Consider the following 16,044-nt stretch of genomic DNA (forward strand, 5'->3'; position numbering starts at 1 on the left):
AGCACACACAAAAAACAAATAGTGGGTGCTGAGCACCCTCTGGAAGCCCTATGGATCAACTCCTCCACCTCCCTCCCAGTGCCTCCTGCCCAGTGCCATCAGCTGTTCTGCAGTGTGCAGGGGGTGCTGGGGTGAGGGAGAGGAGCGGGGGCAAGAAGGGGTGCAGAGGGGACAGGGGCTTGGGGAAAGTGGTGGAGAGGGGGGTGGAAAGAGGTGGAGAGGGGTTGGGGCACCCCCCGAGTCAATCTAATTCTCTCGCATAGACCAGCCCTGAGTACCATTCCCAGACCTGAAGAAGAGCTCTGGGTAGCTGGATGACTTGTCCCTTTCACCAACAGAAGCTGGTCCAATAAAAAAAGACATTATCTCTCCCACCTTGTCCCTGGGACCAGCACGGCCACCATGACAGAGCAAACCGTTCAAAAGTTGGAATTTTGAGGGCGAGGGGGCTGCATCAGTTAAAGCCATTAGGAAGTGGCTACAGGGAGGAAGCTGTGTCACCTAGAGCCATTAGGGAGCGGCTCCTGCAGGGGAGAGGGCCACGTCTAGGGTTGTCAACTTTCTAAATTGCAGAAAACCAAACACCCTTGCTCTGCTCCCTGCCCTGTGGCCCCACCCCTTCTCAGAGGCCCCGCCTCCATTCACTCCATCCCCCCTCCCTCTGTTGCTCGCTCTCTCCCATCCTCGCTCACTCACTCATTTTCATCCGGCTGGGGCAGGGGGTTAGGGTGCAGGAGGTGGTGAAGGCTGTGGGCTGCGGGTTTGGGGGTAGGAGCGGGCTCCAGGTTGGGGCCAAGGGGTTTGGAGTGTGGGAGGGGGCTCAGGGCTGCAGAAGGGGGTTGGGATGCAGAGGGGGTGAGAGCTCCGGCTGGGGGGAGGATTCTGGGGTGGATCTGGGGATGAGGGATTTGGGATGCAGGAGGGGCTCTGGGCTGGGGCCAAAGGTTTTGGAGTGTGGGAGGGGGCTCTGGGCTGGGGCAGGAGGTTGGGGTGCAGGAGAGGGTGAGGACTCCAGCTGGGAGTGAGTATTCTGGGGTGGGGCCAGGGATGAGAGGTTTAGGCTGCAGGAGGTGGCTCTGGGCTGGGGGTGGGGCCGGGGGTCTGGAGTGTGGAAGGGGGCTCCGGGCTGGGGCAGGGGGTTGGGGTGTTGGAGGAGGTACGGGCTCTGGTCTCAGGTGTAGGCTTTGGGATGGGGTCAGAAATGAGGGGTTCAGGGTGCAGGATGGGGCTTCAGGCTGGGGCAGGGGATTGGGGTGTGGGAGGGGGTGCAGGGTGCAGGCACAGAGAGGCAGTTTGGTGCAGGAGGGGGCTCAGGGATGGGGCAGGGGGTTGGGATGCAGGAGGGGTTGTGGGGTACGGGTACCAGGAGGGAATTTGGGTGTGGGATGGGGCTCAGGGCCAGGGCAGGGGATTGGAGTGGGGGAGGGAGTTCGGGGTGTGGGCTCCGGGCGGTGCTGACCTCAGGCGGCCCTGGCATTTCCCAGGGATGGAGGAAGTCCGCGTGACTCCCGGGAAATGGTGGCATGTCACGGGCTCTGTGTGCTGCCCCCACCTGCAGGCGCTGCCCCCGCAGCTCCCATTGGCCACAGTTCTCTGTCAAAGGGAGCTGCAGAGCCAGTGTTCAGGGCGGCGCCTGCAGGCAGGGGCAGTGCGCGGAGCCCCCTTGCTGCCCCTCCGCATAGGAGCTCGAGGGACATGCTGGGCTGCTTCCCGGGAGCTGTGCTGAGCTGAGCTGGGCACGGTGCCTGCCTGCCCCTCTGCGGCCAACCAGACTTTTAGCAGTCCAGTCAGCTGTGCTGACTGGAGCCGCCAGAGTCCCTTTTCGACTGGGTGTTCAGATTGAAAACCGGACGCCTGGCACCCAGAGCGCGTCAGTTAGAGCCGTCAGGGAGCGGCTCCTGCAGGGGAGGGGCTGTGTCAATTAGAGCCATTGGCGAGTGACGGGCGGTTGTTTTGATTAGGGTGACCAGATGTCCCGATAAAATCGGGACTGTCCCGGTTTTTAGTTCTTTGTCCTGCATCCCGACCGATGCGTGGGACATTTGTCCCGATATTGCGGCTTTGGCCACTTCGGCCGCTTTTTCTCCCTCCCCCCCATGTGTTCCAATATTTTGTCTGTTTCATCTGGTCACCCTAGTTTAGACCCTTGTCTCTGACTCCTGGTTCCTGACTCCAGATCTGGCTACTAGCCCTGACTGCCACTACTCCAGCCAGGAGGTCTGACCGCCCATGTCTCAGTTGCTGACAGTAGCCCCAAGCACAGAGCTTTGGAATTGTGTCAGTGCCCCCTGCTGGCCGCTTGCCTTATTCATGACTGGTATTGCCATGATGGGAATTGAGGTCAGCACTGACTCCAAGGGGAGAGTGCGCCCTACTGGCATATCTGTACATCTGAACGTAGTACAGTGCCATGGCTTCAGGACAGCACCAATTCAGGAGGAGAGCACCCTCTACTACTTAAACAATTCTACCCCCTGCAACACCTTGGGTAAATATTTTCAAAGTATCCTATCAACGTACTGACCATGCCCAGCACTTACCCCCACAAAGCCGACCTCAGCCCTGGCTGCTGTGACGGTGACTCCATCCACCTGGACAGTCACCGACCCAATGTAGAAGACCTGTGTGTTCCCACTGTTCTCGCTCTTGGCTATGACATGGAAGGAGGGCAGGCTGGAGGCATCCCTGCAGGTCTTGGCCATTGTGTAGTTGCAGGTGCCGTGGAAATCATACACCCGTCCATCGAAGGTGTGGTAATGCAAATAACCCCCAGCCCAGCACGTGGCCTGGGAGACTGGCACACACTCTGGCTGCCCATTTATCATCTTGCAAATAGTTCCTTCTCTGCAGCGGACCACACTGCAGGATGGCTTTGGAATAACTAATGGGGAAAGACAATAGAAAGACAAGAGACACCAGACTAATCAGTTATATATGAGAGTGGAGAGGGGGCTGAGGGTGGTGTGAAAATTGGGATGATATTTAGTGTCATTGTAATCCTACTTCTTAATCTAGCCTGTTTGTGAAATGGAGCAAATGATCAATCTATCTAGCCATCCATCCCCATACATATTTCCCTTGGACAGTTCCCAAAGCTCCCACAAGTCCTCTGCTGGGGTGAGACCACAGCAGTCTTTGAGCCAGCAGAGCCACCTCCTATATCACCCTCCCCACAGCCTCTAGTGCAGCTGGTGAACACAGAGGGCCACATGACAGGTAATATGGAGCAGAGCCCTGCAATGCAACCCAAACCTGACGGGAGCTGACAGCAAGTGTCAGGTCTGGGTCAGGTTGAGTAGGAAATCAACGGGACCCTCTTGGGCTTGGGTCAAGTAAGCTGTTCTCCTTCTGCCTGTGGGTAGGGTTGCCAGGTGTCCATTTTTTGCCTGGAAAGTCTGGTCGAAAAGGGAACTTGGCAGTGTCCGGTCATCACTGCTGACCAAACATTAAAAGTCCAGTTACCTACAGTAACCGGCCTCCGCCACCCAGGGAAGGGGGAGAGCAAAAGCTGCTGCTGGAGCCTGGAGAAGCACTCAGCAACAGCTCCGGCGGAGAAAGGTACCGGCATACCAGCAGCTCCCCATCCTGCCTTGAGCATGCCTCTCCCTCCCCCACCCTGCCTCAGTCACCCCATCACCCTCAGAGCCCTGCTCTCTCTCCAACATCCTACCCCAGTCACCCTTCCACCCCTAGAGCCCTGCTCAGCTATCAGGGGCACGGTGGTGGAGAGAGCAGTGAGTGACAGTGGATGGGGAAAGAGGAACAGGGGACAGGGCCTTGGGGGAAGAAGTGGAGCAGGGGAGGTTCCTGTGCTCAGTGTTCAGTTTTCACAAATGGGACAGTTGGCCACCCTACCTGTGGGATGAGCGCGGAGGTGGGTGCATGCGCAGCTCCTACTAGCACTGCCACCTGGCTGCCTTATGTGTCCTGTGGAGTGAGGGAGCTGCCCCAGAGCGCACACACTGCTGCCAGGGATGGCGGATGGCAGGAACAGGGTACATAGCCATGGTCGTGCCAACCCCATGGGCGGGAGGTGGCCATAGCACTCATTCACTTTCATTGGAAGAGTCAGGCTGGGTCGGAAAATGACCTGACCTTCTTGGGCTTGGGCTCCTCAGAAATTAGGCCCAAGCAGACCTCTAGCGTGGAGCAGACAAGGAGAGTGGTGAGAGGTGATGGGCTCCGACACTACCCAGATGACTGATGGCCCCTATGGGTCTGTAGCCAGGGTTTTCTGTTTATAGCAGCCCCCAGGCTGCGCCCAAGGAGAGAATCATGGAATGTGCATAGATCCCTGACAGCTGCCCACCCAGCTCTGCTGGAGAGACCCAACAAGTCTTCCCATCCTTCCAGTCGAAATTCTGCAATATTATGGGTCAAAGTTCCAGGCTAAATGAAGGGGGAGAGTGAGAAGGGTGAGGAGACATAACCCCAGCTACTTACTTGCTCCTGTACAATAACCCTTAAGGGTACATTTCAAACAGTGACTGTCCTGTACCTATGCTGATGCAGGCCCTGACGCCATCTCTAATCTGGCAGATTTCTTCTCGGGAGCAGCCATGGCCTTTACAGGTCACCCCTCGGGCAGGAACACATGTGCAGCTTTGCTGGCATTCGTTCATCAGGACTGTCTCATTGGGCTGATGGAACATTTCGAAAACAGGAAACAACAGAATGTAACTGGATTATTTAAAATAATTTTGATAGCGCTAAACCCAGAGCTGTGGATGTGTTTTTCTAACAGATGTGCTCTCAGAATGATATTGGGGCAGCTCTCTGGCCTGTGTTATACAGGAGGGCAGACTAGATGATCACAATGGACCCTTCTGGCCTTAGAATCTATGTATCTATAAAAATGTCCATTGTGTCATAATATTATTTCCTCTTGCCTTTAGAGATAAAGGCTGTCTAATAGGCTAAGGACTGGGCTTAAAGCCAGGAACAACTCCTAGGTTTTAACCTCCCATCTGCTACTCATTCCCTAGGTGGCCTTGAGCAAGTCACTGCGCCCATCTGGGCATTAAATCTTCTGGCCTTTTTTGGCGCTTTGAGCATTAGATACTAGCAGAGAGGGAAGCCAGCCTGGATGGATTAGTGTTCTGATCCAATATAGCAAACCCTATATTCTTGACCTGTGTAGGGATTAAGATGGGGACAGAGCAAAAATTAGATCAGACCCAGATGCTCCAGCAGGGGGTGGTACCTTGTAATATCTCCCATGCTCAAAGCACCCACAGCTCTGCAGAGTCACACAGCCCTGGCCATCGAAGAAGAAGCCGTCGTCACACTGGCAGCCTTCAGCACAGGTCTCTGGGCAGTCCATGATGTCTCCAGAGCAGGTGGTGGTACAGAGGTCAGCGCAGACTTCGTAGTGGCTGTTGGCTGGGCAGCTCACAGCTTAAATAGAGAGAGAGAAATAAATGTTGCCTGGAAAGATCTCACACCACAGCACAGAGAGACAGACACAAAAGGAGAGGAGAGCAGGACAGGGAGGAGAGGAACAGGGCACCTTTAGAAAGGAACATGAGATTGTTGGTTCCTACTGAGAAGAGTTTCAGAAGAAGCCCAGAGGCCTGGAACAAGATGCTCAGCAATATTGACCCCACCCCCTGTGCATCTCAGAGTTCCTACACTGTCCGCGCACTTACGGCAAAAGGAGGCGCTCCTCCATGGCTGGATGGGGGCCCCGGCCTCTTGGCAGGCCGTTACATAGCTATGGATGCTCTGGCACAGGACCTGGGAGTCCCTGTTGCCCAGGCACAGATCATACAGGCAGTTCCTCTGATACACGCTGGGGCTGACTGCGCCGTGGCAGGCCGCGAAGGGGCCGTCGGGGTCTGTGAGCAGCCCACAGTAGTTGTGCCCTTTGAAGACATCCTTCTTCTTCTCTTCACAAACTGGACAGCTGTTTCCAGCACATCTGTCTATACAGGATGCTCCTGGGATCTGGACTTCCCAAGCAGACCCAAATGCTGCCTCATCAGGGGCTGTCCTGCCATCGGGGAGCAGAAACTCCTCGTCTTCCTGTCCATTGTAGTTCCCGCACAGGCCACACGTCTGGCCCTCGTAGCTTTCTGGGACGGTGACCCTGGCCTGGTAAACCAGGTCATAGCTCACAATGAGGCCGAAGTTGGTTTGCACCAGAATGTTTCTGCCATGTTGATATGCTCTAAGTTGCCCATCAGCCATGATTACTGGCAGGTTGTGGGACACCCCGTTCACCTGGAAGAGAGAGAACATTCCCTGTGAGCACGGGGAAGCAGGGACATAGACAAGATTCTGCTCTCACTGACACATGGCATAAATCAGAATGACTCCAGATTTCACTTTGGGATGACTTGTTCTCACCTTCCAAGGTCTTCACATTGCCGCCCTACATCTCTTCTCTCCTCTCCACATCACCTCAGCTCCCTCCCAGTTCTCTCTCTTTACCATTGCTATTTTCTCCAACCATGTTTGGCTTGCACTTCCTTTTCATGCAAAGTCCTGCACACAGAACATTCTCCTACTTCTTGTCTATCTCCCCTTCTCCCCTAAAGACCCTCTTTCCTTCACCCCTTGCCTTCTTCTCCTATCTCCACCAATTTACCACATGTTGTATTTGTCCCAAGTTAGACTGAAGACTTCTCAGGGGAATGCATCATGGGAGAAATTCTTCAACAAAGAACCAATGGAGTTAAAATGGGGAGGAAGTTTATTCCATGTTTGCAAAAATATGAATTAGGTGTAGAGAGTTCCCCAAATCATTAATTCCCAGAAACATGGTGTATAAACCAAGAAGGGAGGCAAAGAAGATTGAGTTGAGCTAGGAAGATGCTCAACTTGCCCAAACGAAGCTCTGACATAGCAGCATCCATGAGCAATACTTCCTACCATCTCCAGTTGGCCAGGAGACTCTTTTCCATCCTGATGGATGATGATCTGGCATCAATTATTTCATGCCTTCGTCACCTCTCTTCTGGACTTCAGTAATGTGATATACCATGAACCCTTCAGCACTCCAGAATCTCTATCAGGTACAGAAGCGTCTCCTCACCAGCACTGGCTACTGAGAACACATCAAAACTGTCCTCTGCTCCCTCTTCTGCCTTCCAAAGAGAACACTGAATCCAGTTCAAGTTCTCAGACCTTATCTTCAAGGCGCTCAATGGCCTGGGCCCTGGGTATCTAAAAGATCAATTAAACCTCCAGGATGAAGATCATAGCTGACCATTTCCTTCTTCTGGAACAATAAGGGTAAAGTTTGCCTGTGCAGGAGATGGAGCTTTACTGGTGACCAGTTCGAGACTGGGGAATGACTCAGGAACAAAGGACCCTGACAAACCTCACCACTTCCGCCCCAAGTGCAAGGTGCATTTCTCTGACCTGCTGTCTCAAACACACACAGCCACATATATAGAAGGCAAGATGTGTGCACATTTATATCTTTTAAAAGTAAATCAAATACAAAACTATCCCCTGCACGCACATATCCTCCTGGGGATAGGATGAGGGAGTTGGTTAAGTTACTTAGTGTGTTGCTGGGAAATACTACATGGATGCGCACGTTATAAGAATTAGTAAGAGGGTGGCTTGTCATTTAAGGCCAGTGGGCCAGCCAACCCTGATTACTAAGGAGGCATACCTGAGGAGCACGAATCACCTGATTCCCCTGCAAGAGCAGCAGGAGGAAGATGGGAGGCTGGCCCTGCAGAGAGAGTTCTCAGGGAGAACAGAAGAGAATCAAGAGGTTGATGGGAGCAAATAGACTCTAGCAGGGAAACTTGAAATTTGGAGAGCACGAATACAGACAGGAAAGAACTCAGAGTGACCTGGTATGGAGAAAAATGGATGGACTTGAAAACTTTATTTTTCATGTTTGCTAATTTAATAATCCAGACCTTAAGGAGGGCAGTTGTTATTTAGCTTGTCTTCTGAGCTACTGAGGAGCCCAAGACGGGAAGCTGAGGCAGACTACCTGCAGCGCAACCTTTGCCCCGAGGGGGCATTAGAGAGATGGGCAAACTGCAAACAAACCTGTGTAGAATAGAATAAAATCTCTGTCCATGAGACTGTGGAGTACTTACCATGATGAGCCCTTGTTTGTTTTGCAGCAGGGTGAGTGTGATCCCATACACCTTAATGGATAACAGTTTGGCCACAGACATGTTCCTTGGGCCCCAATCTTCTTTCTCTATGCTGATAGTAAATGGTGTAAGATGACTGGCATTGGTGGAGGTCTTGGCCAGGAGGTAGGTGCAGGTGCCTTGGAAGTCAAAGGAGACTCCATCGAAAGAGAGGTAGTGGGAATGACCAGAGGCAGAACAGGTTGCAGATCCAAATGGGTGGCATTTTTGGACACCGTCCACCACCCCACATTCCTCACCAGCACCACAGGAGAATGCCTTACACACAACCTCCCCACCAGCCTGACACACGCACTGCTCCTTGCATGAACCGCTCGGGTGGAAGGTCTCCCCGGCCTGGTAGTAAAGTCTCCTGTGGAGGCATCCGCACTGGGAAATGGGGACGCAGCAGTCATCACTGAGAACAAAGCCCTCATCACACACGCAGCCTTCCTTACACTGGGTTGTGCATTGCACCGGGGCATAGAGGTTGCTGCATGTCAGATCGCAGCTGCTGCTGCAGAATTCATAGTGACTGTTCGCGGGACAGGACGGAGCTGTAATTAGAACAAAGAGTTAGCTCATATAGTGCGTTAGCAATGTGTAAAAAGGAACATTACTAGAAGATGCAATTTCATTTAAGCTCCTAATTTTCTATTTCCTTGGTTTGGTTAATTAACGAAAGGCACCATCTGTAATGGGGTCCCAGGTCTGATGAACTGGCTGCTTCACAGAGGCCAGGAGATAGGATACAGACAATCTCTCTCCTACAATGAGGCTTCTAATTTGGTTTATTGTTTCATGGTTTCACTTCTAGCTTTTTGTTTTGAATGCAGGTCAATAGCGGTTAAAATTCATTCCCAACTGATGGCTTGTATGGGATGAGTTGGTGGGTTCCCAGCCCAGTTTCTAATGGACAAACACCCCAATTAGTAGCCACCTTGAGTCCCAGCTCTGATTATGTCCCAGTCTCAGAAGGGAAGGCAAGGACTGGACTGGCCATGGAGAGCACACTACATTCCTAGCAGTGTTTCCCTAGCCCAGGGTGCAGCTGCCAAGGCCACTACGAGTGCTGTGGGTTCAGCACTCATAGTGGCCTTGGCTGCTGCACCCTGGGCTAGGGTGCAGCTGCCTGCTGAGAGAGACCATTGTCTGTTAAAAATGTTCTGCAGTGTTTAGATCCACATCTACCAGCCAACAAGAATTAACGATCCCCAAGGGGCAGGCAGCGGTGAACACGGGGGACTCACAGCAGAATTTCGGAGTCCTCCAGGGACGCACCATAGCTCCAGCTTCCTGACATGCCTCAGAATAGCCAGCAACGGCCTGGCAGACGTTACTCTCCTGCCCATTAAGGACGCAATAGCCGTACACGCAGTCTACGAAGTATCCATGGGGGTCCACCTTGCTGTGACATCCTCTGAAAGGGCCACTCTTGTATAAGATGAGCCCACACTGCCCTCTGCTACCTCGTTGTTGTTTTTCAATAGCCTCTATACTTGTGCATGGTGGTATCGTTACTGCAGTGCATCCTGGGAGGTCTCCCACCTTCCAGCTCTGGCCAAAGCTGATGGGGTTTGGTGCCAGTGTACCATCCCTCATGAGCATGTCGTCCTCCCTGTCCCTGTTGAAACTGCCACACAGACCACACACAGCTCCCGCATAGGTGACTGGCAGAGTGATTGTGGTACGTCCTGACCACCTGGCATAGGTAACGGTGAGACCAAAGTCTGTCTGGATCATTGTGGCCCAACCCTTTTTATACATAGTGATTTTCTTATCATTGAGGTTGAAGGGAAGGGTAATCAGGAAACTGTTCACCTGTAAAAGCAAGACATATGGGATATGAAACATTGCTCGCTCGTGGTGGAACCTCTGTCTCCAGCACAGAGCTCTGGCCCATCTACTGCTGCTGAAATCTTCATCCAGGTTGACCTGCTCCCTCCTCTACAGCCTGCCTGAGTCCCAGCTTCCCAGACTGGGCAGGATCCTCCAACCAGATTTTCCTTTTCTCTGACATTGGTTATTGCTATTCCCTCCTCTGTGATCCCCAGCTCTCCAAGTTCCCACATATGCTGGGGGCTATTGACACCTTCTCACACAGATGAAGTGTAACCACATCATCCCAACCCTCTAACTTCTCCACTGGCTTCCCATTCACATCAGAGTCCAGTTAATATTTAATCTGTTTTCTAAAATCCTTCCATGCACTTTCTGCAACCGACTTCTGATTTCACAGGCGACTTTCAAGAAAGGTTTTAGAGACTAGATGTGATTTCTGAAACTCACCATGATTTTCCCAGGGAATTGATTGCTGACCCTGATGTCGGTCTCATAGACCTTGATCTGCACAGGAGCAGCATTGCTTTCCTGGAAGTAGACTTCAAAGTCCACCAGTCCCTCTCCCTTCTTGCATAGGATAGTTAGCTGGTAGCGGCAGGTGCCTTGGAAGTCGTATCTCTGTCCATCAAAGGTGGTGTAGTGCAGATTCCGTGTCACAGAGCAAGTGGCATAGCTGGAGGGGTAACAGCCCCGTATGCCGTTCACTAGCCCGCACCTCTCCGAGTGTTTGCATGTAGCGGCCACGCATTCAACTTGTCTAGTGGCTGCGTTGCACATGCACCGTGTCCCACATGCCTCATCAACCCAGAAACTCTCATTGGGGGCATAGGGGCGTCCCTCAAAGAGGCACCCACAGCTGCCCTTGGGGATGCATTTGCCCTGGCTCAGCACAAAACCATCTTTGCACTGGCAGCTTTCCACGCAGGGGTCTTGGCAGCTGCTGGGGGCTGACTGGTCCACGCACGTGGCTGGGCAGGCTGTTCCACACAGCTGGTACTGGCTGTTCTCCAGGGAGCACTCCATGACTGGGGAGTGAAGGACCCACAGATTTAACAGCAAACCCTCTCCACGCAAAAGCAATATTTAAAATAGACAGAAAGGGATGTATCTTGTGGGGCTCTGAGAGACCTCAAATCCCAGTGACCTCAACATTGGCTGAGGGTGCTCAGTATGTTGTAGAAGGTGCTTAGCCCCTTACAGGATCAGGCCCATAGTAGGAAGAGTCACTTAAAAACAGCCATCATTTCACCTCAACCATCCATGTGTTATCAGTCGATGTTAGATACTCAAAGTGACAGGCTGTGATGAAGTGGGGATTGTATGTACTATTTTTATAATCTCTATGTGTGCCTCAGTTTTCCCATATGCCTTCTGTGTTACCCAGTGTGTCCAAAATGACTGTTTGCTCCCAGGGCAAGCTAAGGCCATGTCTACACGAGCACTTATATCAGCAAAAATTTTGTCACTCAGGGGTGTGAAAAACAACACCTCCCCCGAGCAACACAAGTTTTGCTGGCATAAGCACTTGTGTGCAGAGCGCTATGTTGACGGGCGATGCTCTCCTGCCAGCAGAGCTACTGCCACTCGTTGAGCTGGTTTTATTATGCTGATGGGAGAGCTCTCTCCCATCAGCATAACGCAGCTACACGAGCGATCTTACAGCAGCACAGGTGTATCGGTGCAGCTGTGCCGCTCTAAGCTTGCTAGTGTAGACATGTAAGAAACATCGGTATGAATGTTGCCGAGCTGTCTCAGCTGGATGGGTCATTAAAAAGGACTGGCTGAGAGGGACCCCATATCAGTGGAGAATCCAGAAGATCATGGCAAATGCAGTCACAAGGACACTGACACTTAGCAATAAACGACTCTGAGGTGATGGATTTCCTTGCCTCTCAGCAGAGAGGTGGAGCAAAAATCCCCCAGCTCAAGAAGAAAGGACTGGGAAACGTAATGTGGGGAAATAAGGGTTGGCTGCTGGCAGGAGTCGGGGCTCTCACCTGGAGTCTGACCAAAGAGCTCAGACAGAGACCTGGTCTACACTATAGAGTTAGATGGATGTAGGGCAGCTTATGTCAACCTAATTCTGTAGGAGTCTACACTAAAATTTAGCTCCCACCTCTGTAACTCACCTACTGCACTGACTTAATAACTCCACCTCCGCGGAAGACATAGCACTTAGGTCGATGTAATTAGGTTGATGCAGAATCTGTGTAGACGGTGCATTGATTACACCGACTGTTGCTGTTTTTCAGAAGCCTTCCCACAATGCCCCACACTGACAGTTAAATTGGTGCAAGCGCTCCTGATGAGGATGTGCACCGCTGACACAAGGAGTAGAGTGTAGACATGTAAAACCAATTCAGTTACTGCTGTGGCTGTACATCACATAATTAGGGCAAATCTACACACAAATCTACACGGGCTCCTTAGCAATACCGTGGACAGACAAGTACTGTAGGTACAATAGAATCCAGAAGCTCTGATTTCTCAATCATTGCTCAATTCCAAATCACTTGAGCACACTCCCTCCCAAATAGGGTGTCTGGGTGTTTGGTTTTCGACAAGAACACCCAGTGGAAAAGGGACCCTGGCATCTCCAGTCAGCACTGCTGACTGACCCGTTAAAATTCTGATTGCTGGCACAGTGGGGCTGGCAGGCTCTCTACCCGGCTCCATGCGGATCCTGGGAAGCAGCTGTCCCTCTGGCTCAGGGGCGGCCACAGGGGCTCAATGCAATGCCCCCACCCCGAGTGCCGGCTCCACACCTCCCACTGGCCAGGAATGGCAAATGGGAGCTACAGGGGCAGCACGTGGGGGCAGGAGCAGTGTGCAGAGCCCTGTGGCCACCTCCGAGCAAAAGGGACATATTGCTACTTCCCAGGAGTCATATGGAGCCAAGTAGAGAGCCTGCCAGCCCCATTGTGCCACCAACCAGAATTATAATGGTTCAGTCAGTGGTGCTGACCAGAGCTGCCAGGGTCCCTTTTCGATTCAAGTAGCTGCCTGAGGTAAGCACTACCCAGAGGCTGCACCCTGCATCCCCTCCCGTGCCCCAACCCCATGCCCCAGCCCTGAACCTCCTCCCTCACCCAAACTCCCTCCCAGAGCCTGCACCATGCACTCCATCCCACACCCACACTCCCTGCTCCAGCCCAGAGCCCCCTCCTGCACCCCAACCCCCGCCCCAGCACAGAGCCCCCTCCCGCCCTCTGAAAACTTAATTTCTGGACCCACTCCAGAGCTCTTACCCCCTCCCGCTCCTGCACTCCAACCCCCGCCCCAGGCTGGTGAAAATGAGCGAGTGAGCAAGGGTTGGGGAGAACAAGTGACGTTGGTGGGGGGAATGGAGTGAGCAGAGGGTGGGGCCTCGGAGAAGGGGTAGGGCAGGAGGCGGGGCAAGGGTGTTCGGTTTTCTGTGATTAGAAAGTTGGCAACCCTACTCCCAACAACAGGGGTACATCTCAAGAGTGCTGAGCCCCAGGCTCCCTGATCTAACCAGCAGACCATAGACCTTGGCATTCAAATCTGTACTCACGGCATCTGGCCAGCTGCCTCCATTCCCCAATCCTGACCCCCTCCAGCTGGCAGGCATCTGCATAGGCCTTCAGGGCCTCACACAGGGCTGTCCTGTAGCCGTCGTTGTGGCATAGATCGTACACGCAGTTGTCCAAGTAGACTGTAGGATCCACCTTGGTGTGGCACTGGCTGAAGGGCCCATCTGAGACCTTGGCTATCAGGCCACACAAGGCCTCCTCCTTGTACTTTCTGGCTATGCTGGCGGCACAGGGCCTGCAACCTCCAATGCAATCGTGCCAGCAAAACTGATCCTCATCTTCCACTGCCCAGCTTTTCCCCAGGGCAGCGACACTGGGAGCCAGGTCCCCGTCTGGGGTCCGGAAGTCATCGGAGGGGTCCCCATTATAGTTGCCGCACAGGCCACACAGGCTGTTGGAGAAGTCATTAGGGACGGTGACCCTCAGGTGGTTGTTCCAGTCATAGGACACCCTGAGGTTGAAGTCAGTGCGGAGGACGAGGGAGGTGCCGCTCTGATAGAGCCGAAGAGTCCCATTGTTCAGGGAGATGGGTAAGTGGGCCCTGGTGTTATTCACCTTCCCAGTGAGAAAGAAAGGGCAAAGGTCACAATTGAGTGCACAGGGTCTTTCATATACAAAGTGACCTCTTCTCAGATACAATTTTTCACTAGTATTTATTTGCCTATTCTTCAAAATCCAAACATTTTCAGGAAATAGTTCCTTTTCAATGACTTTTTGATGGAAACCAAACAGATTTCAAAGACTGACCTGGAGCCAGGACTCCATTCCCCTTCCCAGAAAATTTAGTAATTTTTGGTTTTCATTCCATATTGGAATGAAACTAATTTTCAAATGATTGAAATCCTCTCCCAAATGGCATTAACTTTTTCTAGCCACCTCTATCTAGTATGATGCTATAATTTGGGTCAGATTTGGGTCCAGATTCATTGAAAATTATGAGTTGGTTCCATTGCTATTGATTGGAATTTTTCCAAACAATTCCAATATTGGACCCGTAATTTCAATATAGCCCATTGTAGATGAAAGGGCTGGCGACAAGAATTGCTGGCAGCTGCTGTAAAAGACAGGGACTGCATTAGTTAGAGCAGTTAAGTAGCGGTTCCACTGAAAGAAGGGGCTGCGTTGGTGACAGCTATTAGCAGCATCACTTGAGGGACGAGAGGTCTCTAGGAGCTGACTACAATGTTCCGGGGCTCCTGAGGTACCTCAGGCTGGAGAGGGCTCTGTAGTTCAAAGGCCCTGAGCTGCCTAGATGTGCCTCAGAGTTTCCCCATATCTTAGAGCTCAGGCATGTCCTCCTGGATCCAATAGTGGGGATTCTCCTCAGGTGGGCTCTCAGAGGAATCCCTGTTATATTAGAAACTGCTGGGGAATTTGCGGAAGGATGGACTCAGTGGAGCTGGGATTTGCCCTGCTCCTGCACGACATGCTGTGGGATATGTAATGACCAAATGTTCACATCTACACTTTATCTGGTGTATAGATCCTATGTGCTTGTGAGAGAGCTGACAGCTCCCTACACTGAGCCACCCAATCTGCTCCCCTCAGCACAGCATCGCCTAGCGCCAGATTGGGATCAGTGCAACTCTGACGGGACAGCACCCCCAACTGACCCCCCACACCACTTCCTGCCACACAGCACCCGCTAGAGCCATGATGGGCATTGGGGTCAGCACTAACTGCAAGGGGAGAGTGCTCTGTACTTGGTACCCAGACCGCTCCCTACCGCAGAACTCTCACCAATGCCCTGCTGAGCATTGGGCTTAATATTAACTCGGGAGAAAGGTCCTGCTACTGACACCTACATATCTAAATAGTACAGTGTCCCCTATCAAAGTGCTGGTATGTGGGTGACAGCACAGATACAGTGGCAGAGCACCTATTAAATCAACACCTTGGGGTATTTTTTTCAAGGTAGCCTATTTATGTACCGACCATGCCAGATATTGTCTAGCTTGCAATTCTACGCGGAGGTTGGGAGTGTAGTTTCCTGCCCTCTATTTAGTAAAGCCTACAGGGTGAGTAGAGGAGCAAGGTGACATGTGTGCCAAGCACTCACCCACACAAAGCCGACCTCAGCCCTGGCTGCTGTGACAGTGACTCCATCCACCTGGACAGTCACCGACGCAATGTAGAAAACCTGTGTGTTCCCACTGTTCTCGCTCTTGGCCAAGACGTGGAAGGAGGGCAGGACAGAGTCATCCCTGCAGGTCTTAGCCACCGTGTAGTTGCAGGTGCCATGGAAACCATACACCCGTCCATCGAAGGTGTGGTAATGAAAGTATCCTCCAGCCCAGCATGTGCCCCGAGAGACAGGCACACACTCTGGCTGCCCATTTATCATTTTGCAAATAGTTCCTTCTCTGCAGCGGACCACACTGCAGGATGGCTTTGGAATAACTAATGGGGAAAGACAATAGAAAGACAAGAAACACCAGACTAATCAGTTATATATGAGAGCAGAGAGGGGGCTGAGGGTGGTGTGAAAACCAGGATGAAATTTAGTGTCCTTGGAATCCTACTGCTTAATATAGCCTGTTTGT

The 16,044-nt window shown here is 52.3% G+C and overlaps 1 protein-coding gene across 1 annotated transcript in view; it reads right to left on the bottom strand.

Annotated features, from left to right (window-relative positions):
- The window catches only part of LOC119847874 (IgGFc-binding protein-like), an 83,058-nt gene extending 67,213 nt beyond the window's left edge, over window positions 1-15,845 (bottom strand). Inside the window, exons 1-10 of the mRNA XM_043502307.1 lie at window positions 15,561-15,845; window positions 13,483-14,056; window positions 10,395-10,972; window positions 9,356-9,926; window positions 8,067-8,662; window positions 7,625-7,687; window positions 5,649-6,222; window positions 5,204-5,397; window positions 4,499-4,640; window positions 2,541-2,881 (exon numbers count right to left, since the gene is read on the bottom strand). Coding sequence (XP_043358242.1) covers window positions 2,541-2,881; window positions 4,499-4,640; window positions 5,204-5,397; window positions 5,649-6,222; window positions 7,625-7,687; window positions 8,067-8,662; window positions 9,356-9,926; window positions 10,395-10,972; window positions 13,483-14,056; window positions 15,561-15,845 — 3,918 coding nt within the window. The remainder of the gene's footprint in view (window positions 1-2,540; window positions 2,882-4,498; window positions 4,641-5,203; window positions 5,398-5,648; window positions 6,223-7,624; window positions 7,688-8,066; window positions 8,663-9,355; window positions 9,927-10,394; window positions 10,973-13,482; window positions 14,057-15,560) is intronic.
- Window positions 15,846-16,044: the final 199 nt, after the last annotated feature.

Source organism: Dermochelys coriacea, chromosome 24, assembly GCF_009764565.3.
Source record: "Dermochelys coriacea isolate rDerCor1 chromosome 24, rDerCor1.pri.v4, whole genome shotgun sequence".
NCBI classification, from domain to species: domain Eukaryota; kingdom Metazoa; phylum Chordata; order Testudines; family Dermochelyidae; genus Dermochelys; species Dermochelys coriacea.